This window comes from Scyliorhinus canicula, chromosome 13 (assembly GCF_902713615.1).
Source record: "Scyliorhinus canicula chromosome 13, sScyCan1.1, whole genome shotgun sequence".
Lineage (NCBI taxonomy): Eukaryota > Metazoa > Chordata > Chondrichthyes > Carcharhiniformes > Scyliorhinidae > Scyliorhinus > Scyliorhinus canicula.
Genome location: NC_052158.1, coordinates 77663652 through 77691489, shown reverse-complemented (window position 1 = coordinate 77691489; position 27838 = coordinate 77663652). Strand labels below are relative to the sequence as shown.

Below are 27838 nucleotides of genomic sequence, written 5' to 3'. Positions count from 1 at the left end.
CTCTAAAATAGAGATTGTTCAGGATGGCCCACGGTGCTTTATGCCCAGCAAGTTACCAACTTTCAAACAGAAAGTTCCACAAGGAACAAACAAATGACTCGCCAGATCATCTGCTTTTGGCAGTGTTAAATAAATCAAAGTAACAACTCACATTCAAGAAGTGCCGTTCACAACCTCAGGATGCCCAAAGCATTTTTGAACCAATGTTTTTGAAATGTCGGGTGCGATCCAATGGCCACACAGTGTCAGAAAAGCAGCTCGCGCACTGCACAATGTGGCCGATGAAAGATGGGAGACCCCGTTCCCGAGATCTACCCGGCTCACCAGGCTTCATAAGATTCAACGCAATTTTGTGAGATGCTGCAATGTGAATCATACACACATTTTAGTAAATCTGCTTTTTAGAGCGAGGCAGTAAGCCTCACTCTAATGCAGGGTCTTTCAAACTTTTTTTCTGGGGACCCATTTTTACCAACAGGCCAACCTTCGGGACCCACACTGGACGGGCTTCGCGACCCACGGCAGCCGACCTTCGCGACCCACGGCAGCCGACCTTCGCGACCCACGCCAGCAGACTTTCGCTCCCACCATTTTCTCTTACCCTGTTTGCTGCTGACAAAATGGAGGAATCGCAATCGCGCCCAAAGCACGTGATGCCGAAGTTCGGTGGGGGGGGCAGTTGTGCGGGGGTGATGACCTGTTCTCTGCCTCCCTTCGGGCAGGAAGATTACATCAAAAAAAATTTTTAATCTCCTGCGTCTCCGATTGCGCACGTTTGCGGGCAACAGCCGCAGCAGCCGGCTTTTAACAATGCCACCAGCCTTCAAAAAGGCCCCGACCATATTAAAAAAATGCGACTACACTGCGCATGCCTGCCCGCTCATCGGCGCGCCTGCGCAATTGGGACCCGTGCCTCCTTATCCTGCACCTGTGAGTGTTGGAAGGCAATGGTAAAATCCCACCGACAAAGAAAAATGTGAAGAAATAAAAAGAGAGCCAATCATTTTAATCAGAAAATAAAATTAATGCCAGAATGTTTTTATTTCCAAGGAAATTTATGGCAAACATTGTAGGATTTTATTTTGGAATATCATACCTGCAGAAACAAAGTTGGCTATCAAAGCTTGCAGAAAGGGTTTTTAAGGGAGACATATGAACCAGACTGCATTACCCTTTATTAATAAGCAAAAACAAAATCCAAATTTGTAAAATAAAATAGAAAAATAAATGCTTGACATACTATTTCAAATAAATTCCTCATGTATTAATGACTAACTCTACTAAAGAATTGCACAATATTCTAAATAATGCTGTTGCAGCTTCACTATTTTGTTATATCCATATACAATGCAAAAATAACAATGGCATTCTTATTAATAACATTTCCTAAAGCTTTTGATTAATTTTCAGAATAGCAATTCAGTCCAAAACAATGCTAAATGTATCTTTGTTTTCAAACATCTGATGGTTGATGTTCTAGGAATATGTGGTGAGTAGGGACCGTTAGCCCGTGAGCCTGTTATTTTGCTCATTACTTATCGGTACCTCAGCTTAATTTACCACCTGAGCTCCACTTTCCTTTATGCTTTTGGCCAACAAAAATGCAAAGACATTGTAAGTGAACATTACCAAGTATCATCAGCACTCAGCTTACAAGCAATATAAAACAAATGTTGGGTCAGAATTGACATTCTGTGACATATCATTATCACCTAATATGAAACATGCTAAAGATGTCTTGGGCACAGAACATCATTATTGCACACACGTTTCAACTAACTGCCTTATAATAGACTGGGAGTCTTCACATGAGACGAGGAACTATGAGCAAAGCTTTCACTTTGGAAGCCTAGATCTACCAGTGCTTTCAGGTATCATATTATTGCTGCATTTCAAGGTAACTTACTGCACGTATTTCTAAATAGAATTGTGCCTATGTTAAGCATTTAAGCCCAGCACATCGAATATTCAAAAGCACAGCACACTTAGATAAGTACTTAAAAAATTGAAAGATCATAGGATTATAGATGAAATATTCTGATTAATTCTAAAATTTCATTCCAGGATGATTCAGCTTGAGAGCTACGACTGACTTGGGAACTCAGTTTACAAAGTGAGGGTACATTCATTGTTAAAACTGACTTTCTAATCATGAGCTTTAACAGTTCGGAGAATTCAAACATTCAACAAAATTTTGACTTGATCATTATGATGGACAGGAAATTTGAGATCTAACGGTAAGAAATAAGTGACTTGGAGGTCAAAACGTACAGCAACAATACAGACATTTGTTTCCATGGGTGAACAATGGTGTCTTGTTTTCGTTCCTTATTCATTTAAGCACTGCCAATCTCCATCTTGTCACTTGAAAGAAACAAAACACAATAAGAAAATATAACCTCATACTACTGGCATGATCCTGTTAATAAACTGTTTATAGCTATGGCTAGATACAATGTTGGAACACTCGTTGGGAAAGAGAAATATTTGCAAATAACAAGGGGCAGCACGGTAGCATTGTGGATAGCACAATCGCTGCACAGCTCCAGGGTCCCAGGTTCGATTCCAGCTTGGGTCACTGTCTGTGCGGAGTCTGCACATCCTCCCCGTGCGTGCGTGGGTTTCCTCTGGGTGCTCCAGTTTCCTCCCACAGTCACAAAGATGTGCAGGTTAGGTGGACTGGCCATGATAAATTGCCCTTAGTGTCCAAAATTGCCCTTAGTGTCCAAAATTGCCCTTAGTGTCCAAAATTGCCCTTAGTGTTGGGTGTGGTTGCTCGGTTGTGGGGATAGGGTGGGAGTGTGTGCTGGGGTAGGGTGCTCTTTCCAAGAGCCGGTGCAGACTCGATGGGCCAGGTGGCCTCCTTCTGCACTGTAAATTCTATGATGAAAACAGTCATATCAAGCCCGAGAGAAAAATCAACATGAAAACTAACAAAGAGAGGACAAGCAAGGGAAAGATAAAAGACAACATTTGTTTTAAGCAAAGAAACCTAGGTGAACATTCAGAGTTCATGGGTTAAACAGTGTGAAAGCAAGGATGTGGTGAATCAGAAATTAGTTTGAAGTCGATGTCAAGATGTTAGGAGGGGACAAAATCGAAAGGCCCTCAGGACTTCTTGTGTATTTTTGAGATCCTGGGAGAGGATAAGTTAATGCAGGCTGTATTGGCTTGGCTTTACTGTGCAGATGCAGGGATAAGGAAGGTGCTGCAAGCAGAGGAACAAAATGTACAAAAGCCAAAGGAACTCTCAGCCTAGAAATGTTAATAACATTGAGAAAGAAACAAATGGATAAACAATGTGGAAATTGGAAAATAAGAGGGAGAAAAGGAATGCACATTTATAATTATGCATTATGAGAAAATTAACCCAAATTATGGAGCAGGCATGACCAAAGGCTGGTCAAAGCTGTCTTTGTTGGAAAATAATGGCTTGCTGTTAGAAAATAATCCTGAAGAATGGACCATTAGCATAATGACTCAAAGGAAATTTCTCAGCAAAAATCTGGTACCTTTAAATGATGTTTATCACATTATGCCTTTTGATACAGCAGAACCTTAAAGTTCAACAATATAATCATTAGCTGGAGCGCACTAGATCTTCAGTATTTCTAATTGCAGTATCAGATTTAAGCATCATATTATCAGGTACACTAGTGTGTGTTGTACTGTGTATGCTGGAGTGTCAGATGTAACACGCTTGTAATAAGGTGTTATCAGCTGGAGATAAAGCTGGCTAGTAAATCATATTGACTATTTTTCAGAGAGCACTGATGGCATCATGGTGTTTCTGATTAAAGGAGTTACAAAGTGGAAGGATGCAGAACTAACATTCAACACAAAGAATGAATGATTACTGTAATTATCTTCCTCATTCAATAACTCCCTTAAAACAAGTTTATCACGTGTCCAGACTCACTGTTTTAATTGAAGGTATTTTCACCATGCTGCAAGGGCATTGGTTTTAATTATGCCTAAGTGGAGGCCCGTGACCATGCTCTCCATTTCTGTTGAACCAATGTGGCACAAGTTATTATCAGAAAAGAGATAACCGTTTGCTATCTTCAACAGGGGCTCTCAAAGGAGACCTCAAGGAGAAATTTTTTAAACTTTTTCACAAGTGCAGTTGGGTCTGGAATGCACTGCCTGGAAGTGTGGTGGAGATAGGTTCAATCAAGGCATTCAAGAGGGCATTAGATAATTATTTAAATTAAAATTATGTGCAGGGGTATGCGGAAAAGGCACTAAGCCATAATGTTCACTTGGAGAGCTGGTACAGGTATGATGGGCCGAATGGCCTCCTTCTGTGCTGTAACAATCCTGCGATTCCGTGACTCTGAAATAGTCAGCCAAGCGGATAACATCCGAATAACATTAAGTTCAACTCACTTAATCTCTCTGATCTTTCTTGGCACCCAACGTGCAACTGGATTAGAACAGATGGCTCCTTTTTCCACTGTGTAGAAACTGAAATAGCAGAGAAATGAGAACATTTTTAGAACTCTGAAGTGTAGAAATACCAAAACTTTGTGCACAGTTTAAATAGATAACGACTGGAGACATGAGTCATCAATGATGTGTGAAGCTTTATTTTAATGGTGCGATATGTCTTGGGATAAAGACAGGATGAATTCCAAACTATAATTAGTCATGCCATGATACTACTTACTGCTTAAAGACAAGACGGACTTGTCAACAATGGTGGTGGGGAAACTTGATAGAAAAAAGGAAGATATATCTCAAGTGTTAGTGTAGAACATTTTAACAGATGTGAGAGAGATGGAGGTGCTGGGAGAATGGAATAGAGTCCTTTCAGGTATGAGGAAGTGTCATCTGGTTTAGCTCACTCGGCTAAATCGCTGGCTTTTAAAGCAGACCAAGCAGGCCAGCAGCACGATTCGATTCCCGTGCCAGCCTCCCCGGACAGGCGCTGGAATGTGGCGACTAGGGGCTTTTCACAGTAACTTCATTGAAGCCTACTCGTGACAATAAGCGATTTTCATTTCATTTCATTTCATCAAGGTAGCTATCAATCGGCTTATGATGGTTAGTGATTGATAGCCTGTCCCCAACAATGGAGACAGAAGTCAGGAAGGGAATGGTTAATTCAGAGATGGATCATATTGTGAGGGGAGGGTGGAAATTGGAAGGAAACCTGCCAACATTTTCCAGTTCGGAATGAGAGGAGAAAGTGGCACCAATACAGTCATCAATTTATTGGAGAAAGAGCTGAGGAAGGGGTCTTGAGTAGGAATGGAACAAAGTATATCCTACATATCAGGCAGGCATAGTTAGAACACATGTGGGTGCATAAAACAATACCTTTTATTTGGAGGAAGTAAGTGGAGTTGAAGGAGAAGTTGTTCAGAGTGAGAACAAGTTCAACCAGGCAGAGGAATGTGTGGACGGAAACTGGTTGGGCCTCGATGTAAGAAAGAAGCAGAGAGCCCTCAAGACTGCCCTGGTTGTGGATGGAGGCGTGGAATGATTAAGAACTGGAAGATTGATGCCTATTCAGAGTGCACATGAGAAGCCACTTATTTTCACAACAAAAGCATTTACTAGATTTTATAAAGTGCCTGTAATATGTAAAAAGGTATGATGAGTAATTAATGTTGGTATTATTAGTGACAAACATTCAAACATTTGTGCCACTCTCCTAGATGGACACATAACATGTGTCCAAAATTTGTGGTTTTACTATTACACCAGAGTGGCTAACCCATTTAAAGTGAATGACAAATATACATTCGACAGAGAAATGTCCTGTGGCAGCCTCTGATCTCTGTTAAAGTTGGCAGTGGTGACCTCTAAGCTGATAGGTGATCGAGTATGTCACTTTAATGTTTCAGTTGCATGAGCTACAAGAAGATTTGAATACCAGTTTTGTAGTCGTCAAGGTGGGAAGCTCACGCGTCCGCTCATTTGATACAAACACTGTTTTCTTCACTTCAAAACCCTTTGTTCAAATAAAGTCCTCTCCCAACATATGCCAAAGTGTTTTGGACTGCCAAAAAATTTCTTGTCCTTTGTACTTTACAGGAAACTAGAAAATACCACAAAGTTACTGATTGTTTTTCAAGATTCACGTGCCAAAAGAAATGGGTAATATCTGTTGGAAATCCCCCCCCCCCCTCACACCACCCTCCCCACTGTTATGCGAGTGCATGTTTCACTTCACCAATGCTTTACAGTATATTTGCTTGCCCCTCTATTCTCCCTCCAGACATACTCTCCTGAAAATGGTCAACATAGGAACATACAACATGGCTGGCCAAACCAGCTGCCCAACACCTCATGGTAACTCAATACACAAGCCTGGCCACATCACCAAAGAATCAAGGGGTACTCTTCCAAGCAAAGTATTTTCCACGATGGGCCAAAGGGCCTCTCTTTGCGCTGTAAAACACTGTGGGCGGGATTCTCCAATCCTGTCTGTTGCCACCCTGCTGCAAGCGAGAATGAAGAATCTGGCGCTCCAGCCAAAACTCCATTCACTTTCAGTGGAACCGGAGAACACAGCTGCGAGTTTTTTTGCCGGATGACTTGGGCGCGCCAAGATGGTATTTGTTGCCCAAGCAAAATATCTGCTTTATAACAAAACTAGCAATTCCAGGAGTCATACTGTTTGAGAACATACCCAGTCCTAAAGTTTCAGAGAATTATTGGACCTCTGCCCAAGAACAATTGGAGCCTTCAGGGAAAGAGGGCATAGGGGCTGGTTTAGCTCACCAGGCTAAATCGCTGGCTTTTAAAGCAGACCAAGCAGGCCAGCAGCACGGTTCGATTCCCGTACCAGCCTCCCCGGACAGGCGCCGGAATGTGGCGACTAGGGGCTTTTCACAGTAACTTCATTGAAGCCTACTCGTGACAATAAGCGATTTTCATTTCATTTCATTTCATTTCAAGAGGAGAACGTTTCAGAGGAAAAACAAAGCAAAATACAAGGATTTTCAAAAGGTTCAATTTATGGGTGTGTTCGCACGGTGAATATGTTGCAGGACTAATAGCCTAGAAACCTGATCCAGAGATATGAGTTCAAATCCCGCCCGTGACAGCTGAGGAATTTAAATCAATAATTTGGTATCATTAATGGTGACCATGAAAGTACCCAATTAAGGTAAAAATCCATCTTGTTCATTGATTTCCTTTAGTGAAGGAGGATATACCATCCTTACCTAGTCTGTGATTCCCGAATCATAGAAATGTTGTTGGCTCTGAATTGCCTTCTGTGATGGCCGAGCAAGCCACTTAGTCGTACTCAAGAGGGCAATTCACTGTCACCTTCACAAATGCAATTAGAATGGCCTAATTACCAGCAAAGTCACAAATAGGGCAGCATGGCACTATGGCTTCACAGCGCCAGGGCCCCAGGTTCGATTCCCGGCTTGGTCACTGTCTGTTAGGAGTCTGCACGTTCTCCCCGTGTCTGCGTGGGTTTCCTCCGGGTGCTCCGGTTTCCTCCCACAAGTCCCGAAAGATGTACTGTTAGGTAATTTGGACATTCTGAATTCTCACTCTGTGTACCCGAACAGGCGCCAGAATGTGGCAACTAGGGGTTTTCACAGTTACTTCATTGCCGTGCTAATGTAAGCCTTCTTGTGAAAACGATTATTATTAAACTCCGAATGAATAAAAAAAAGTGTTGAACCTTTGAAGATGGTTTGATTAAATATAATTACTTACATTACAGCTTCCACACAAGGAGCAAGGGCATTCTGTATCCTGTAATGTGTAACGTTATAGGGAATTCTTTTTGAAGACACTCGCTTGCAACAGCTTGTGATAACCCTGCTTGGCCGGAGATCTGAAAAATAAAAGAGCACTGCTTTAAATCCAAGTTGAGCGTACATAATGATGATTTCATCAAGCGGACTCTCAAATAAAAATCCTCTGTTTGTTCACCAAGTATAGAAGATATTTTAAAAATGCAAAACTTACATGAGTTGCTTGACACAAGGATGATCCCAAACAGCATAAAAACGACAGCAATTTGGTGCAATCGATTGGAATGCATTGTAAAATCTCTGAGAAGTTTCTGTTTTTTGCACCCTGACTCTTCAGCAGTAGCTGTTGCAGTGAGGTTAGAAATGGTTTTACCCTCATGTGTTTCTCATGGTTAGCTTATTTCCCGTTTCGCAATGATTATCACAAAAAGCGCACCGGAAGACAACGGCAGTTAATGTCGATTGCGTCAGCGTGGTTTCATGCGAATGAAGTGCTACTTTCAAGGTTTGAGGTAAAGGTAATCACTCACTTTTGCAAATCAGAACAAGTTCAGCTCTTTTGACTGCTAAGAAATGTTTCATAGTATTTCAAGTATTCATCCCTTCTGTCACAATCCATTTCCAAATGCTTTACTTTAATGAAAATCTACGTCCTTTCACTCTGCAAGTACCGATCTTGTTTTATTTTCATTCTGCATTGCTACCCTTCCCCATTTGCTCTTCAGAAGGTAGCATGGGCCTTCTTCTTGACCTTCGAGTGAAGGTACTTCCACAATTCTTTAATTTTGATTCATTCATCATGAAAGGATGTCCAATAGGGCAGCACGGTGGCCTAGTGGTTAGCACAACCGCCTCACGGCGCTGAGGTCCCAGGTTCGATCCCAGCTCTGGGTCACTGTCCGTGTGGAGTTTGCATATTCTCCCCGTGTCTGCGTGGGTTTCGCCCCCACAACCCAAAAATGTGCAGAGTAGGTGGATTGGCCACGCTAAATTGCCCCTTAATTGGAAAAAATAATTGGCTAATCTAAATTTATAAAAAAAAAAAAAAAAAATGAAAGGATGTCCAAGTCAGGATGCTAACTTTATTGCACTCTTGCTGCCCTTGACTTTCCAGAAGGCGCTGATCGTGGTTTTGGGAGCTATTGCCAAAGAGGATCGATCAAGTTGCCGTAGAGCATCCTGTAGCTGGGGGACACATTGCAACCTTGGGATCCTAGTGGTGGAGGGAATGTTTAAGGTGGTGGATAGGCTCCTAGCAAATGGATCGCTTTGTCCTGTATTGTGTCAACCTTCCTGAGTGTTGTTGTCGCAGCAAGTGGAAAATATCCCAATACACTTCAGACTTGCAGGTGACCTATATTCAGACATATTTCCTCAGCACCGACATGCCTGCAGTGACTCAAACAGGCATTGTGCTTCATAATCGAACCTAAACAGTGAGCTGGCCAGTACGGATAAGCCTGATGGTGTTCTTATTGTGCCAGCATCAATATGCTCAGCATCCGCCTTGACCGGAAGATTTTGGCCTTTGTTTCCCTCTCCACAGATACTGCCTGATCTATTGAATATTTCCCACATTCTCTGCTTATATTTCAAATTTCCACAGTAGATGTAAAAGTACAAATGCCACATAGTGGGAGGGATTTTCCATGCATCCTGCAGCATGTTTCGCCACGTTGGTCCATCGTTGGTCGGCAGTGGGATCTTCTGATCCCACCACTGTCAATCAAATTTCCCGTTGAATGTGCCCCCAGCCACAAGGAAACCCGTGACGGGTATTCGCTGTCAGCATAGAATCATAGAATTTACAGTGCAGAAGGAGGCCATTCGGCCCATCGAGTCTGCACCGGCCCTTGGAAAGAACACCTCGCTTAAGGCCGCACCTCCACCCTATCCCCGTAACCCAGTACCCCCACCTAACCTTTTTGGACACTGAGGGCAATTTAGTATGGCCAATCCACCTAACCCGCACATCTGTGGACTGTGAAGGAAACCGGAGCACCCGGAGGAAACCCACCCAGACACGGGGAGAACGTGCAGACTCCGCACAGACAGTGACCAGAAAATGCACTTTGGCACAGTTTAATGCACTCAGGAGGTTTCACAGCTCCAGTTGCTATGCAGACCCACATGGTTACACTTCGCACCTGTTACTTTCAATTCAAAACATTAATATCTTCAAAGATGTGCACTCTGGAAATTGTTCCATCAAGCAACGGAACAATAGTGCAATAATTATCTTGCTGGTCGAGTAATCCTGAACTCTTGTACAATAATCCAGAGAAATGAGTTCAAATCCCACAATGAAGAATTTAAGTTTAATGAATTAATTAAATCTGAAATAAAAATCTAGTGTTGGTAATGGAGACCGTACCGCAGTAACAACCCATTTGGTTCACTAATATCCTTCAGATGAAGAAATCTATCACCATTACCATGTCAGACCTACATTTGGCCCCAAATACACAACAATGTTGGAGACAGAAAGGAGGAACTAAAGGTTAGTTAGCCTATCGTTTCCCTGGGGGAGATTTTGAGCCTGCACTTGCCGCCCACGGGATCGACGGTATGAGTGGAAAGTCTCGCAAGAATCGTGAAACACAATTCTCGCTGGAGAGATCAGGGGCACGGCTTTGTGGCCACGTTGAGCTCAAACGAGAGCACAACGCGGCCATCGGACCCTGGGAGAGGCCTTTCTCTGGCTTCCCGGCAGCCTTCATGCCTCACAGGATCTACCTAAGTCACTAACTCAGGATTTAAAAAAAGATTTAGAATGCCCGATTCATTTTTTCCAATGAAGGAGCAATTTAGCATGACCAGTCCACCTACCCTGCACATCTTTGCGTGTGGGGAGAGAATCCCACACAGACACGGGGAGAATGTGCAAACTCCACTCGGACAGTGATCCAGAGCCGGGATTGAACCTGGGACTTCGGTGACGTGAGGCAACAGGGCTAACCCATTGCACCACCGTGCAGCCCAGTTTACTCGGGATGTACTGGCCTCCTGGGATCTACCAGCCTCCCCAGCGAGGTTTCAGCCGGGTGCTGTACATTACTGGTCCACACATAAGGGTCATCAGTGGCCCCTGGGGATAGTGCAGGGTGGCTCTCTGACCCCCCCCCCCCCCCCCCCCGGAATGCGGGGGTGTCAGCACTGTACAGCTGACATCTTACTGCCACCCTGGCACTGCCAAGGTGCCCAGGTGACACTGCCAAGCGGTCAGGAGCATTGCCCGGGTGTCAGGGTGCCAGTGTAAGGGTGCTAGGGTGGCACTGCCAAGGGTCGTGGCCCGAGGGGGTCATGCCCATGAAAGGAGGGTGGAGGGGGTTCTGAAGGGTGGGGATGTGCATAGTAGGTATGTAGGGGCCTCTGGGAGGTTAGGGGGTGACTGGTGGAGGTTCTGGGTGGGGGGTCTGAAAGGTGGCATGGGGGACCTGAAGAGGAGGCACCCCCACAGACTCCATAGCATGGTGTCCTCACTTGGGCAGGAGTATAGGGTAGTAGCTATGTGTGCAGGAAGTGACATTGCCCATTGGTGTGGGGTGTGGAGAGCCCTTAAGCTCACTTAGAGATCAGGGCACCCTTTCAAAATGGTGGCCTGATCTGTGAGTTCAGCTCCCAGTGCTGAAATAAATTCTAAGGGCTCAAATCACCTATATGGGAATAATATACCACAGTGAGCGCGTTTCGCTGCGTGTTTCCCAGCACTCGCAGCGCCAAGAATCACATGGCTATAAAACTACACTCACGTTAAATAAGAAGCCTCAGCAGGAAACATGCAGCCGAGGCAGCACGTAGCCCCATTTGCTACACCGAGGAGTTCCACTTGCTCCTCAGTATGGCGAGAGATCAGGCGCCATTTTTAAATGGCGACCTGACCTCCGAGGCCCACAACGTGACCCCCAACCCCCCTAGGCACCGATACACTATGCTAACCAGTGCCACCGTGTCACCACAGAAAAATAAACGCCACAAATGAACTTAGAATTTTTCCGTTAAATTCCGCCCCATGCTTCCCGATTTTCCCTGTCCCTCGCCGGCGGCATCATGAGATTCACACCTACAAATGGCAGGAACCTCATATTAATATGTTTTAATAAATTTAAATGCTATTTGCGACCCCCCCCCCCGCCCACATCACACAATCCCCATTCACCAAATATTCAATCCTCACCCAGTAGATGTCACATAGATGAGGTTTGCAACAGGTTGGGAGTGATGTGAGACAGCTGAGGGGATCGACCCAGGTGTACAGAGTTAAGTATAACCCCCGCAGGTAGATGGACATGTTTGCGTAGTGCCTTGGCACTATCTCCTGGCACAGGTTGGCACTGCCAGGCTGGCGCTATGATCTCCTTATATAAAGGAGGATATAAATGCATAGGAAGCAGTACGGAGGAGGCTTTTTGGTCTACTAATTGAAATGGGCATGTTGCCTTATGAGGAAAGGTTGAACAGGCTAAGCTTATATCTGCTGGAGTTCAGAAGACTAAGAGACGACGATTGAAACACATAAGAGCCTGAGGTGGTTTGAAAGGGTGCATATGGAGAGATTGTTTTCCAAATCCAGAACTAAGGATCACTGTTAAAAAAAAATGTGTGCCTATTTAAGGCAGAGATGACGATTTATTTCTCTCGGAGGGTCGAGTCTTTGGATCTCTCTTCCTCAAAAGGAAGTGGAGACAGAGCCTTTGAATATTTTTAAGGCAGAGCTAGATAGATTCTTGAAAAGAAAGGGGGTGAAAGGTTATTGGGGTTGGCAGGAGTGTGACGTGGATATTACAGTTAGATCAGTCATGATCTTATTGAATGGCAGAGCAGGTTCGGAGAGCTGATTGGCTTACTCCTGTTCTTAATTTGTATGTTCTCATGCACTCTTATCTGCTCTTTGAAAGCCAATGAACTGTATCAAGCTGCTGCAAAACGTCAATCAAGAATAAAACGAGACTGCTCAGCTTAAACCATGCACAGGAAACAACAGATGCACATCCTGAAAAATCCTCCCCAATAACATCTGGGGATTTGTACTGAAATCGGAAGAGCTGTCCCACAGACGGGTTAAGGAGGAATCTGATAGAGTGACATTTACCAAATGATACCTTATAACCAATATGCCAGCAAATGTCCTCCATCCTCCGGGTATGTCCGTCTCACAGGCCTCGGAAGTGCCTGCCATTCGAGGGCCTGCCGGATTGGGCATGCTGTCAAAGATTCCGGCTGAGCAGGTGGACTATGTGACATATCTGCCCCGCGGTGCAGAACTGGTACCGCGGGGGTGTGGGGAAGGCCCCCGGTCCTGGTGGCCTTCAAGGTGATAGTCTCCCTGAACCTTTACGCCACGGGGTCCTTCCAGGCACCGAGTGGGGACCTGTTGGGAATCTCAGAGACCTCGGTGCACAGGTGTATCCGCGCTGTCACGGAGGGCCTGTGTACCCGGTGGGGATAAGATATGAAATTCAATGTGGACCGAGCCTACCAGGATGCCGTGCAGGAGGGTTATCTGTCATCGCCGAGATGGTCCAGGTCCAGGGGGTGATCGACGGGATGCATTTTGCCCTACAAGGACTAGCCCATGACATGCAGGTCCTCACAAACCAAAAGGGTTTCCTTTCGTTGAACGTGCAGCTGGTGTGTGACCATGAATTGCGCATCATACACGTCTACATTTGATACCCAGATGGTGTGCACGACGCCTTCATCCTGGCACACTCGATGATTCCTGACCTCTTCGAGGAGCATCCCCCGGCTGAGGGATTGGCTCCTGGGCGACATGCGTTATCCACCGAGGACGTGGCTGATGATGCCAACCCAGAAGCCACAGACCAACGCAGAAATCCGCTACAACGACGCCCATGAAGCAACCAGGAGGGTGATTGAGGGGTGCTTCGGCATTCTGAAGATGCGGTTCAGGTGCCTGGACTGCTCTCTAGAGGTCGTTCAGTTTAGCGCTCGGAGAGTCTCCCACATCGTGGTGGCCTGCTGCGTCCTCTGCAACATCGCGCACCAGAGGGGCAATGAGCTGGAGGAGAAGGAACGCCAGGCTCGTCTGATACGGAGACTGTGGAGGGCGAGAATGGGCAGGAAATAGGGCCCGGGCAGGCACAGCAGGCAGTACAATGTGTGCATCAGGGCCGACGTGCATGGGATGCTCTGATTGCCTCCAGGTTCACCGTCTAGGGCAGGGGTGGGCAAACTTTTCCGTGCAAGGGCCGCATTCAGAAATTCACAATTCACAAAGGGCCGCATAGTATATTAAGTAAAATAATTACTTCACCCGGTTATGATTGTGGGCGCCTCATATAGAACATAGAACAGTACAGCACAGAACAGGCCCTTCGGCCCTCGACGTTGTGCCAAGCAATGATCACCCTACTCAAGTCAACGTATCCACCCTATACCAGTAAGTAACCCAACAGCCCCCCCCCCCACCCATTAACCTTTAAAAAAAAATTTAAAAAAAAAAAAAAAAAATTTAAAAAAAAAAAAATTTTTTTTTTTAATGACTTGGTGGGCCGCAGAAATACCTTTGGCCGTAGTTTGCCCACCCCTGGTCTAGGGGGTTTGGCCAGCGGCATGGACATCCCATCCCACCCCCACACATTACCCCCCCCCCCCCCCACCCCCGCTCGACTGACCACCCTCTCCCATGAACATCCTCCTTGCGCCAGCTCCCATCCCTTGCAACCCTACCTGTGATTCCCACCCGTTAAGCTACAGGGTGCAGGCCTGGGTTAGGGAGCGGGAGGAATGGGGTGTAGAGGGAATGGGGTGGGGCACCGGGGCGGTGAGCGCTGGCTAAACTGGGGTCCCTGGCCCATGGCCCACCCCCAATGTCTGCCCATTCCCCCCTCTTCCCCCAGCACTGCTCTGAAGCCAACCGAGCCCATCCCTCACACCCTTCTGACAGAGCACCGAGGCAGGTTGAAAAGTGTTTATTGTTCACCTGTGAACATATATATACAGGATTTGGCCCTAACCTCTATCGCTATCCTACGTGCTGCCGCCATGCCAACTGAACTGCTGTCTACCTTTCTAGCCTTTCGGGCCCGAACACTACGCCTAGGCCGAGCTTCAGGAGTGGAGGCAGCCTGCTGCGATTCCAGCCCTGTGACCTGGGTCCCCTTTGGCAGCCGTCTTCTCGGGCCACCTGGCCTGGAGTTGCCGGGCTGCTGCTTGGGTGTCCCAGGTGGCGTGGTGCTGCCCTGATCTGCCCACTTGCCATCAGAGGCGCCAGGGACAGGAGGGTGTTGGAGTCCTGTGTTGTTCCGACACTTCCCCTGCGGGAGTCTTTGGCAAGGGCTTCATCACCTCCCCCTTCCTTGGAGTGCCCGATGGCCCCGGCCTTCTGCATGGGACAGAGGTGTGAGCGGAGATAACCTCTGAGGCTCCCCCGTCACTTGCGCTGCCAGTCCGGGAGACCCGACCCGGCATCTTGATACTCGCGGTCATGGGGCACAGGTCGTGGACCACCTTTAACTGGGACTGTGCCGTCACCTTCTGGGTTGGTGCCACAAGAGCCAGTGACTGAGCCACCTCCCTCTGGGTCTGTGCTACATCAGCCAGCGCCCGCGCAATGCCGCTGACACACTCAGCCATGGCCCGCTGTGACTGGGCCATGCTCTGGAGTGCCATTGCAAAGTCCAGGTGGCACTGGTAAATGCCTACCTATGACAAGTCAGCCCTGTCCTGGGCCTCATCAACCGCACGCTCAGAGTGTCCCATGGTCGAAACCTTCACCACCAAGGCCTCCAATGAACGCTGGATGCTCGCTGACACCCTCTCATGTAGTCCCTGGCTCTGTGACTGCATCTCCACTATGGATGGGGCCGGCCTTTCCAGCAGCCCGAAACCCATCTGGGTGGCAGCTACTCCCTGGGGTCGAGCAGCCGTCTGATCCTCCTCCCCATTGGGGGTTCCTACTTCCACCTGCAATACCACTGCATATGTGTGGTGCGAACCAGATAGTGCCCCAGGAACCTCTTCACTAACATGCCCAACTGAGGTGAGTGTCTCTGGGGTGGTGGAGGGTGTTGGAGGCAGCTGTGGAGAAGGGCATTGGCGTGGGATGAGGTGGTGTTGGTGGATGAGGGGGTGCGCGAGTGATGGCGAGTGATGGTGGGGGTGGCGAGCCACATGCCATGGGGACAACTCAGTGGGGTCTCACTTGTTCATCCAATACCGACCTCCGCTTCGGTAACTGCCCTCTCTCTGGGCCCACCGATCAGGTCCAGTGCCCACTGCTCTGCTGCGGTGAGGAACCGCAGGCCCATGCGTCCCGCTCTAGTCTTTGTTGTGGGCCGCTTTCTCCTGGGGGCATGGGGGGACAGAAAATGCACAGTGTTAGACAGTCAGACGCCTGCAGCACAGGGGATGGGTAGCTGATGGCCTTCGTGGCCAGGGCACCTGGTCTTGACAGCTGGTATGAGTGCTGGCAGGTGGTGCAGGTGGTGGCAGCGAGAAGAGTAGTGATCCTTGTAATGATATATATACTCTGAGGAGAGTAAAGGGTTTAACAAGATGATGTTCATGGATATCAATACTAGATGGCATCACTGAGTAGTCTTATAAAAGGCTGTGTCTAGACATGCTTGGAGAAGCTGTTGGAGAAGTCGATGTCGAAGGATAGTGTGAAGTTGAGTTAGAGTGTAGTTTATATATTAGAGAGATTATTAATTACTGTATCACAGATACTATTATTTGTTAACTGTTGCTCAGTAGAGTGTGCAAACCAAATCAAGTTAATTAGCGTAAAATAAATTAGTTTTGTTTTAAACATATAGTTTTAAGTTCTTTGTCAACACTACGGGCGCGATTCTCCGCTGCCGTGCCGGTTGGGAGAATAGCGGGCCGCGCCAGTTTTTCACGCCGGTCCGACGCCCTCCCGCTATTCTCCCAAACGGCCAAATGTGTTCCATCGTGTTTCGCGCTCAAAAACACGGAGAATCGCCCGATGCACCCAAAATGCCGATTCTCCGGCACCCCGACTAATCTCCTGCCCGGATGGGCCAAAGTCCTGATATCGTGACACCAGGTCACTCCGTTGCTGTCCACACCTGCTTTCTAAAGTCGTCAGCCAGTCATGCTGGCGAGTAGTGGGAGGGGGGGAGAGAGCGAATAGTGGGAGGGGGGGAGAGCGAGTAGTGGGAGGGGGGAGAGCGAGTAGTGGGAGGGGGGAGAGGGAGAAGTTGGGGGGGAGAGAGGGAGAAGTGAGGGGGGAGAGAGGGAGAAGTAGCGGGGGGGAGAGGGAGAAGTGGGGGGGGGAGAGGGAGGTGGGAGGGGGAGAGAGGGAGTAGAGGAGGGGGAGAGTGAATAATGGGAGGGGGGGGAGAGTGAGTGAGTGGAGGTGGGGGGGTGAGGGAATGGAGGTGGGAGGGCGGAGAGGGAGTGGGGGAGAGTGAGTAGTGGGAGGAGGGGGAGAGGGACTGAGTGGAGTGGGTCGTCCACCCCGGCTGCAACATCTCAGCCGCCCTGCCATGGCAGGACAGTCACGAGGACACGGCCGCTGGTTGCCCTGTGGCTGATGGGCACAGGCCCCTGACGCACCTGTGAGGAGGACGTTCTTAACTGACCGTTGGACGCAAAAAGTGACCAGGGGTTAGGCTGTCCGCGTGTCAGCAGCGCGACCAGGCCACCGGGACACACAGGTATCCTGTGGCAGGCGGCTGCCGAGGTGTCGAATAACCTCCGTCTAACATGTCGTGTCTCTGCCCCCCACCACCCTTCTGTAGGTGACCATAATGTATTCGAACAGAACGGCTATGTTCAGCGCAGTGGTTGGGGCCGCTGCACTGCAATTGGACATCCAGCAGCGTCCACAGCGACATCCCACAGTGAATGCAGGGGCAGCTGCAGCTGCAGAGGGAATGGCTGCAGAGTGGCCTGTCGTCAAGCAGCATGGGGGTGAGGAGGAGGAGGAGGAGGAGGAGACATTGATGGTGGAGCCAGGGCGCCAGAGGCGACGATCGAGGCCTAGGGTGTTCCGTGCCTGGATCTCTTTCGAGACACTGCCGGACACTACCTGCAGGAGGAGACTCAGGTTGAGCAGAGAGACGGCCGCACATATCTGTCACCTTGTGGCGCACCTCGCCCCACGTGGAACGGGAGGAGAACACGCGATCCTGGTTGCCGTCAAGGTGACGGTGGCACTTAACTTTTATGCTACCGGCTCCTTCCAGTCTCCGAGTGGAGAACTATCCAGGATTTCCCAGTCATCGGTGCACAGGTGCATCCGGGATGTGACCGACGCCCTGTATGCCATCGCGGACCGCTACATCACCTTTCCCGAAGACCGAGCAAATCAAGAATCACGAGCCCGTGCATTTGCCAACGTGGCCGGGATACCGATGGTCCAGGGAGTGATTGATTGTGTTCATGTCCCCATGCGCCCGCCTGCAGGCAACAGGGAAGTGTTCACTAACAGGAAGGAGACATTCTCCATGAACATCCAGGTGGTCTGCGTCCCCCACATGAGGATCATGCACGTGCGTGCTAGGTTCCCAGGGAGTGTGCATGATGCCTACATTCTGGCGCAGTCGTACATCCCTGCTATGTTTGAGGGACGGCCCCCACCCGGCTGAGGGGCTGGTTGCTAGGCGACAGGGGTTATCCACTGAGGTCTTGGCTGATGACGCCCATACGGAGGCCTCAGACCAACGCGGAAACCCGATACAATGAGGCCCATGCAGCAACCAGGGGTGTGGTGGAGCGCTGCTTTGGTCTTCTGAAAATGTGATTCAGGTGCCTGGACCGCTCTGGAGGGGCCCTGCAGTACCAGCCTGAGAGGGTCGCTCGCATTGTTGTGGTCTGCTGTGCGCTGCACAACATTGCAATGCAGAGGGGAGATACCCTGGTGGAGGAGGCGGAGGGAGAAGCCACTGGCAGTGGTGCCAACACGGAGACGGAAGAGGAGGTGGAGGATGTTGGTGGTGTGTCGGGCGCAGCACACACACACGACCCGGGTGCTGGTAATGTCCAGGAGGCTGCACGACGGCACCGGCGAGGACAGCAGGCACGCAACGCATTGGTGGCTGCACGATTCACCTGTCGCATACAACGGCACCGCTGAACACTACCACCTGCATCGCCAGTCGTGCAGACGGTCAGCACACAATTCCCAACACCACCTCCCGCCCCCGCCCCCCTCCCACTCCCCGCACCCCCGCTCCGTGTACACTGCTGCACTTCGAGATCACCGTTTCCACTGCGGCAAAACGGTATGGCATGACATTGATGGCTGTGTCAGCGGGTGTGATTAGTGCCATGTTGAATGATGATGAGCTGTGAGCTCAGAATCGTTAGACAAAGTCTGACTCATGGCAATAGCTGAACCATCCATCTCATTGGTCACTGAGTTCGTCAGGGACACTCCATCACATGCTCGCATGGGGTAGCTGGCATCGGAGTGCCGAGGACTACGGTGTCTGACTGTGGGAGGGGGACGGGGAAGGGACTGCACACCCGGCACCGAAGTTTCACCGCTCGTCAACCCCAGCGACACTCGGTCACCATCACGATCCCCATGGCAACGGAAAAATCACACAGTCTTACAAGTTAGGTGCAACAGTGAGTTTAATGGTGAATATTATGTACAGATGCCCTCGCCCCTACAACTAAACTGTGCCCTTCACCCGTGCCAACTTACTATGTGTCCCTCTTCATTGCCTTACGGGCCCTACCACTACGTCTAAGTGAATCCCCAGATGGTACAGCAGGAGTGGAGGCGGACTGCTGAGAATCACGCCCCGCGACATGTCTCCCCGTCGGCACTCGTTTCCTGGGGCGACCCGGCCTTGATGGGTTAGACTGCTCCGTGGGCATTTCGGATTACGTGGTGCCACCCTGCTCTGCCCGCTGCCCACCCGATGCATCAGGGATGGGACGGGGGAGAGGCCGAGCGTTCAGGGACGTCCCGTGATGGAGTTAATGGGACGGTCCCCAGAATCTCCTCCTCCCTCAGGGAGCCCGGTGGCTCCCGGGCCTCACTGTGGGACGGAGGTGCGAACGGGGAGGTGCCCCGTCGCCCCACCGGCACCTGGCGCTGCCAGTCCTGGAGGCCTGCAACGGTATCCACCAGGATCCGAAGGTTCGCTGAGATGGAGTCCAGGGAGTGAGACATTCCCGCCAGGGACTGTGCAACCTCAACCTGTGAGTGCGCGACGCCATCCAGCACGTGCGTCAGGCGGTCTATGCTCGCCGCGACTGACTGCTGGGACTGTGCCATAGCCTGCTGGGACTGTGCCATGGCGTGCTGGGACTGTGCCATGGCATGCTGGGCCTGTGCCATGGCGTGCTGGAACTGGGCCATGACCTTGTGAAACTCGGCCAGGGCCCGCAGCGCGCCGGCAATGTCATGTTCGCTCTGGTGCATTGCTGCCTGTGAGAGGGCAACCCTTTCCAGGGCCATGGATGACGCGTGCACATTAAGCCCAATGTCTTGCATAACCTGACCCATGGCCGATACCGTTTCACCCATTGCCTCGACCGCGGATGCCCCCCGTGCGGTGTCGGCCTGGGTGGCTGCCATGAGCGGCACCACTCCCTGCTCCTGGACGTGGTTTGACTCCTCTAACTGTGTCTGCAGCTGTTGGAAGACGGCCCTCATCCCGTTATTGTGTCCCTGGGTTTCAAAATGCATCGGCTGTCCACGTCCATCTTTGGCTGTATTGGAGAACAAAGCAAGGAACATAACACCCCTTTTCATGGATGCCGAACTCGAGGCCCTGCTAGACGGCATGGAGGAGAGGCGGGAGACTGTGTACCCCAGCCTGGGAAGGAGGCTGTCAGCCTTTTGCCTTTTGCCATGCCGAGACAAAGGTAGCAGAGGTGGTCAGCGCCGTGGGCAACACTGTCCGGACCGGCCAGCAATTCAGGAAGAACCTGCCCAACCTCCTCAAGGCGGCCAGGATTAGAAGGCAGCATTGTACTCCTGGCACCAATCACTGTCCCACATACCTGAAAGCCCACTCTGAGGGCGGCCGGACCCCCACCCTGCACCACATGCCGGCACCCATAGCCGGGTGCCCTGGCCACTGAAGCCACCAGCTACCTACCCCCTGGGCTGCATGTGTCGCACTGTCTAACACTCTGCATTTTCTGTTTCAACCCCGCCAGAGGAAGACCGCTCATAACCGCCGGGAGCGGGGGAAGGCAGGAGGGGACCGCCGGACCTGTGGCCCCTCATGAAAGGCGAGCCATGGGTCATAGCTGAGAGCATTGGCGGCATTGTCCAGGCACTGGCCGATGTGGCACAGATGCACAGAGAGGTGGCCCAGTCCCAGAGGGAGATGGCGCAGTCACTGGCTGATGTGGCACACACCCAGAAGGTGGTGGCACAATCTCAGGGTGATGTGGCATAGTCCCAGATGGAGATGGTCCACTCCCTGTGCTCCATGGCCGTAAGCTTGCAGACCTTGGCCAAGATGAGAGTGGGCCTCCAGGACTGGCAGCCCCAGGTGACGGGGGAGCCTCAGGGGTTAGCTCCGATCGCACCGCATCCAATGCAGTAGCCCGGGGGCTAGTGGGCAGCCCAAGTGAGGAGGAGGTGATGGGGCACGTGCCGGTGACACCCAGAGGGGAGTGTGGTGATTGTAGATCTGAGTAGATGCAATACAACTGAGCAAGCACTAGAGGGAGCACGGGAGAGCTATATATACACAGGGACAGGAAGTGATGACACACTTCACGGAAAGCAGAACTGGTAGCAGGACAGGACAGGCAGGCAGCAGCATTTGAGGTAGCCGTAAGTTAAGCTCTGAAGACAGAATGAATTCACAATAAAGCATCTTCTCCACCTTTGAGACTACGAGCTTTAATTAGACACGAGGAACAACACATGGTACCATGCGCAAGCCACGCATGCGCAGTGGACACAAAACCGCACAGTAACGGAAGGCCCTTTTGCGCATGCGTAATTGATTCCTACGCATGACGTCACGAGCGTCATGACGTCTGAGCATCCGGACCACGCCTACTTAAAAGGGAAATGCCCGATAATTGAAAACAAGATACTTAAAGCGGTAAAACCAAACTTCCTTGCCTCAGAAGACAAAAAAAAGCCTGAACTTAAACCAGCAGTTGAAAACAACTCGCACAACACCCTGGAAAAAGCAGTCTGCACCCCCCAAAGTGAAGAGAACAAAAAGAAATCTGAAACAAAAAAATATGATTTGTTTTTCGAAGAATACTACTCAGACATGGCTGAGTTATTCGGATATGTTGATCACAGCATCAGCGACGCGGTCACAAAGCTCAACACGAATCTACTCGTGGTAGATGAATCCAACCAAGATGATTTGGTTTTCGAAGGATACTACTCAGACATGGCTGAGTTATTCGGATATGCTGATTACAGCATCAGCGACACGGTCGCAAAGCTCAACACGAATCTACTCGTGGTAGATGAATCCAACACCATGGTGCCATGGCAGATCGTCGATACATTGGATGACAGCAATACCCAAGAAGAAGACGACGCCACACAGAGAGCACAGAAAGACCACAGAGAGAGCGATGACAGGCTCCACAGTGAGAGTGATGAAAGACTCCAAAAGGGAAGCAAGCAAACACTCCCTGGCGAACACCATGCATGAACAAGACCATGAAGGTCAACCCGCCGTATCTGAGCAACCGCAAGCAGACTATGAAAGTCTACCAAGCTCATATAACCAAGAAGAAGACAATGTACATCTACCCACTGCATGCGAAAACAGTGACAAGGTGATCACACTCGACATACAGGAGGTACAGGATCACAGCGAGACTGACAGTTCTCAGCTTGTCTGTACAGAAGCACAGAGTAGGGCCACCCAAGAGTCCAGTGAGACCACACCAATAGAAACCATGCAGATTTTGACTACAGAGAGGAGCGCCAAGAGTCCAGAGACCACGTCAATTGAAATCATGAAGATTTTGACTCCGGAAGAGGAGCACCAAGAGTCCAGAGAGACCGCGTCAAATGAAATCGTAAAGAATTTGACTCCAGAAGAGGAGCATCAAGAAAGCAAAGACAAGGAATCAAATACACCACAAATGACTGATGTCACCAGCATCAATGCAACATCAGTTCAGTCTCACCATTCTCGAGATGAAACGTTCAATGCAATAGATTCCACAAAGGACACTCGCACCAATAACTGTGACAATGACTCAAATTATCCACACGGGACACTCATTGAGCATAACAAGAAAAACAAAAGCCACAAGAAGCACAGCAGAAACAAGAACAACAACAGCACCAACAAAAACTACAAGCACAATGACAAAAACTACAAGAAGAACAACAAAACCAACAAGAAGCATAACAAAGATAGCGACAACAACAAAGACAGAAACGACAAAAACAGCAACAAGAACGGCAACGAAAACAACAAAGACAGGAACGACAGAAACAACAGCAATGAAACAACGACTTGTACAAAATGGTATAACTCTGCACATGAAGGACAATGCCACAGCACACTGCAAAACAATGACAAGACTACAAACATGCCATGGGATGGCAACAAATTGCACAAACTCACATCTGCTCCAGAACAAGCAAGCACACCAGCTTTCAAGGCGGATGACATAATAAATCGATACCACAAGCACAGAAAAAAGTCCATGTCAGTCAACATCAGTGGTTCGACCATGCAAACACCTCGGGATGACGCATTGGGTACTTAAAATAACAAGAACACCGACAACATTCACAATGGAGTTGCAATATCAATATCACCACGTCAACAACAACCAAAGAAAAAACTCAGTGAACAAATTCATCAAGTTTGGACTCATAAATGTTTTTATTAAGATTGGACTCATAAATATAAACTGGCTTTGTAAAAAAAATGCAATAGCACCATCACTTGTATAGATATACATATCATAAGTAACTGTTTTGTACAATTTTCTTTAACGATGTAGAGAAAATATGTAAAGAAAAAAGGGGGGATGTGGTGATTGTAGATCTGAGTAGATGCAATACAACTGAGCAAGCACTAGAGGGAGCACGGGAGAGCTATATATACACAGGGACAGGAAGTGACGACACACTTCACGGAAAGCAGAACTGGTAGCAGGACAGGACAGGCAGGCAGCAGCATTTGAGGTAGCCGTAAGTTAAGCTCTGAAGACAGAACCAATTCACAATAAAGCATCTTCTCCACCTTTGAGACCGAGCTTTATTAAGACACGAGGAACAACACAGGGAGGTGCAGGAACACCGCAGCACCTCGGACTCCCGCACCATCTAGTCCTTCCGCATCTGGTGGGCAGTGTGCAGAACAGGGTGGCATCACACCACCTGGGACACCAGAAGACGACTGCCAACAGGGACCAAGGTCGGAGGGTGGGAATCACCGTAGACCACCTCCACTCCTGCTGTACCATCAGGGGACCCACCTAGACGTAGTGTTAGGGCCTGTAAGGCCAGAAGGCTGGCACGGGTGCAGGGCACAGTTTAGTGATGGGGGTAGAACCGACTCGGTATATATTTGTTCCTATTAAACACCTGTTCACACTGTTACAACCTTCTTCGCTACCCTATCAGAAGGGTTTGAGGAGTGGGCTCGCCTGGGCTCACCATCCTCACCTCCGCCACCCAAGGGATCCAGTGTGATGTAAAGGCCAGCTCGCTTGCAGGGATCACCCAAGTGAGGTGGGAAGAAATACCGTGGGCAGGAGTCAGATATTGCCAAACGAAGAGGAGCACTAGAGCTCATTGCATTGCGGGTTGTCATCATACTCCATCCCATGGACCAGATCACCGTTAAAACCAACCCAGGGCCCACATTCCCGTAGTGCGGCAGGTATGTATCAAGGAGGAGGTTGCGGGTGAGAGGGATGGAGTTTGTGGGGGTGGTAGTGTGGGGATGGAATGTGGTGTCCGTGCCCCTGGCATTCCCCTCTCCTCCCCCCCCCCCCCACTCAGTCAGTGAACTTGGTGGTGATTAGGGTGTCCCGTGCGATTTGGGCCTGGTGTACACGTCGTGCGGCCTCCCGTCCTGTCCTGGGCCACATGTCCTGTCCATCGTCGCCCTCCTCCGCATCCTCCTCGTCGGATGAGGACAGCCTTTCGTCCTCCTCGTCCAGCACATCACCCCTCCGCTGCGCGATGTTGTGAAGGATGCAGCAGACCGCCACAGGGGCTGGTTTAGCTCACTCAGCTAAATCGCTGGCTTTTAAAGCAGACCAAGCAGGCCAGCAGCACGGTTCGATTCCCGTACCAGCCTCCCCGGACAGGCGCCGGAATGTGGCGACTAGGGGCTTTTCACAGTAACTTCATTGAAGCCTACTCGTGACAATAAGCGATTTTCATTTCATTTCATTTCATGTGGGCGGCCCCTCAGCATCATACTGGAGTGCCGCTCCAGAGCGATCCAGGCACCTGAAACGCATCTTCAAGGTGCCAAAGAACCACTCGGTCACATCCCTGGTTGCTGCACAGGTATCATTTTAATGGGTCTCTGCATCAGCGTGTGCTCTCTGGATAAGTGTCGCCAGCCACGAGTGCAATGGATAACACCTGTCCCCCAGGGGCCAACCAACCAGCTGGAGGAGGGTGTCTCGAAGAGGCTGGGAATCATCGAGTGTGTTGGGATAAAGGCATCGTGCACATTGCCTGGGTATCGGGTTCATGAGGGATGATGCACTTCTGATGGTTACATATCAGCTGCACGTTCATCGAGTGGAACCCCTTTTGGTTTGTGTAGAGCAGCCTGTCATCTGCAGGTGCCTGTAGGGGGACATGCATCCCGATGATTACCCCCTGGACCTGGGGCATTTCGCGATGGCAGTGAACCCCGCTGCCTGAACACCCTGGTGGGCACAGTTCATATTATCATAGAATTTACAGTGCAGAAGGTGGCCATTCGGCCCATTGAGTCTGCACCGGCTCTTAGAAAGAGCACCCGACCCAAGGTCAACACCTTCACCCTATCCCCATCACCCAGTAATCCCACCCAACACTAAGGGCAATTTTGGACACTAAGGGCAATTTATCATGGCCAATCCACCTAACTTGCACATCTTTGGACTGTGGGAGGAAACCGGAGCACCCGGAGGAAACCCGCACACACACGAGGAGGATGTGCAGACTCCGCACAGACAGTGACCCAAGCCAGAATTGAACCTGAGACCCTGGAGCTGTGAAGCAATTGTGCTAACCACAATGCTACCCTGCTACCGTGAAATGTATGTATTGTGCAAATGGGCATATAGGGCCTCCATGGCGGTGTGAATGCAATTGTGCACTGATCTCTGTGAGATCCGTGACAGGTCCCCTTTCGGAGCCTTTATGGGCCCCGTCGCATAGAATTTCAGGGTGACTGTCACCTTGATGGCCATCAGGAGTGAGTGCCCGCCCCCAAACCCCCACAGTGCCAGGTATGTCATGGTCTGGCAGATAAGTCGCCCTGTCCCCATGCTCAGTTCGGCAGGTCTTTGACGGCATGCCCGGTTCGGCAGGTCCCCAAATGACAAGTGCTGTTGGTACACACGAGGCCTCATGTGGCACCTCCTTTGAACCTCACCCTGTTGGGAGACTGGTTCTCTCTTCTGAGCTGGTGCCTCCTGTTCCCCTGCTGCACCTTCCTCCTCCTCGAGCAGCTCCAGCTCGTACAGCCGCAGTGCATCCCACAGGGCTGCAGGAACTAGGAGGAAGGTCATTATTGCTGGTTGAATTCCAATATCCATTGTCTGAAGGGGGTGAAAGGCCAATATGTTAGCATGATGCATACCCCCCGTGCCCAACTAGGTCCAATGGGCTACACAGTGGCCTCGATTGGCATTGCAGGCTCTGCCCCTGCATTTCCCCCCCCCCCTCCTCTCTGCACCCTGGCCCCATCAGTGGCCAGAGTCATGGGGACCACTAGCCTTGGCGCTCGTCCCTGCTGCCGGGGGTACCGTTGGTTGGCGCTGCCCTTGACAGTGATACGCTCTGCGGCAGGCGTCCAGCCTTCCCGTAGAGGCTTCTGGGTGGGCCACCTGATGCCTCGCTGGTGACGGCCAGTTGCGTGGTGTATTGCGGAGCGTGGGGTGCAAGGGTGGTATGGTGGGGACTGGGGTGCAGGGCGGAGTGGGGTGGTAGGGGCTGGGGTCCAGGTGGCGGTAATTGGGTGGAGGCTGGGGTGGGAAGTGTGGGGATGTGGTCCAGGGGTGGGGGCACCCTTACAGCTGGTGCCACTCTGCAGGACCAGAGTCCACGATGGGTAGTCAGTGGGGCACAGCAATATGGCTGCCTTCCTTGCAGGCTGCAGCAATGACGGTCCGTCACTGGACATTATCCCTGTCCAATGGGGGGTCGCCATAAGGCCACTCTTCCTCCCCCCCTTTCAAAAATCGACGACTTTTCTTTCACTGGATTGATTTATTCTGATTGCCAATGTTGGAGTGTGAGGTAAGCGACGAAACAGTGTTAAATGACAACGGGGATTTATTAAGAAATGAAGAACTTTTATATTACAGATCAACACAACTCCAAGACAGGTCTTGTTCCCTCGACTCCCAGACTTACTCTGAAGATACCCAGCTATCTCAGACCGTGCCCTGGCACTCAGTAGACTCAGGTTCACGTGCTCCATCCCCATTGGTTCCGAGTGGGTCATGTGGCCCGTGAAGGATTGCCTCTTTAAGACTCTACGCTATGTTCTCACCCTCTCATCTGATTAAATGACCCCCCACCCCGCACCCCACTCCACCAAACTGGCTTTGGGAGAGGGTTTACAATTCCACCCGATGTGTGGAACATTTGATCATGTTTTGTACCCATGTGATTGCACATAGTGCTGTATTTGTTTTGTAAATGAGACATGTCTTACTCATCATATTGAGGCAGTATCATCACACTTGACTGAAACTGCTATTTTAGCTGTTTTGGCTCAGTCATACATTGCGGGAATGTAATACATTTGTTTGGAGACTCAACGTTACAGAAAGTATAGTGTTTTATTGTGGTTATTCACACCTTGTCATTATCTCCATTTCTATATCTTAACTCACTGCAGTGTCAGCATTCAAGATCAGATTGTAGAGCCAAATAAAGTAAAGAGGGATACAGATATATGAGAAAGGAAATGCAATTCGGACTATTTGCTCGCATGGAGAGCCAATGCTGACACGAACTGGCTGGG

The 27838-nt window shown here is 49.8% G+C and overlaps 1 protein-coding gene across 1 annotated transcript; it reads right to left on the bottom strand.

Annotated features, from left to right (window-relative positions):
* Positions 1–1003: 1003 nt before the first annotated feature.
* LOC119976211 (eotaxin-like) lies at positions 1004–8139 on the bottom strand. Its single transcript, XM_038816526.1, has 4 exons — positions 7942–8139; positions 7687–7807; positions 4390–4467; positions 1004–2364 (listed from the first exon to the last, which is right to left on the bottom strand). Exons 1-4 carry the CDS (start codon positions 8015–8017, stop codon positions 2337–2339), a joined length of 303 nt encoding a protein of 100 aa, XP_038672454.1. The 5' UTR covers positions 8018–8139; the 3' UTR covers positions 1004–2336.
* Between the last annotated feature and the right edge of the window lie 19699 nt (positions 8140–27838).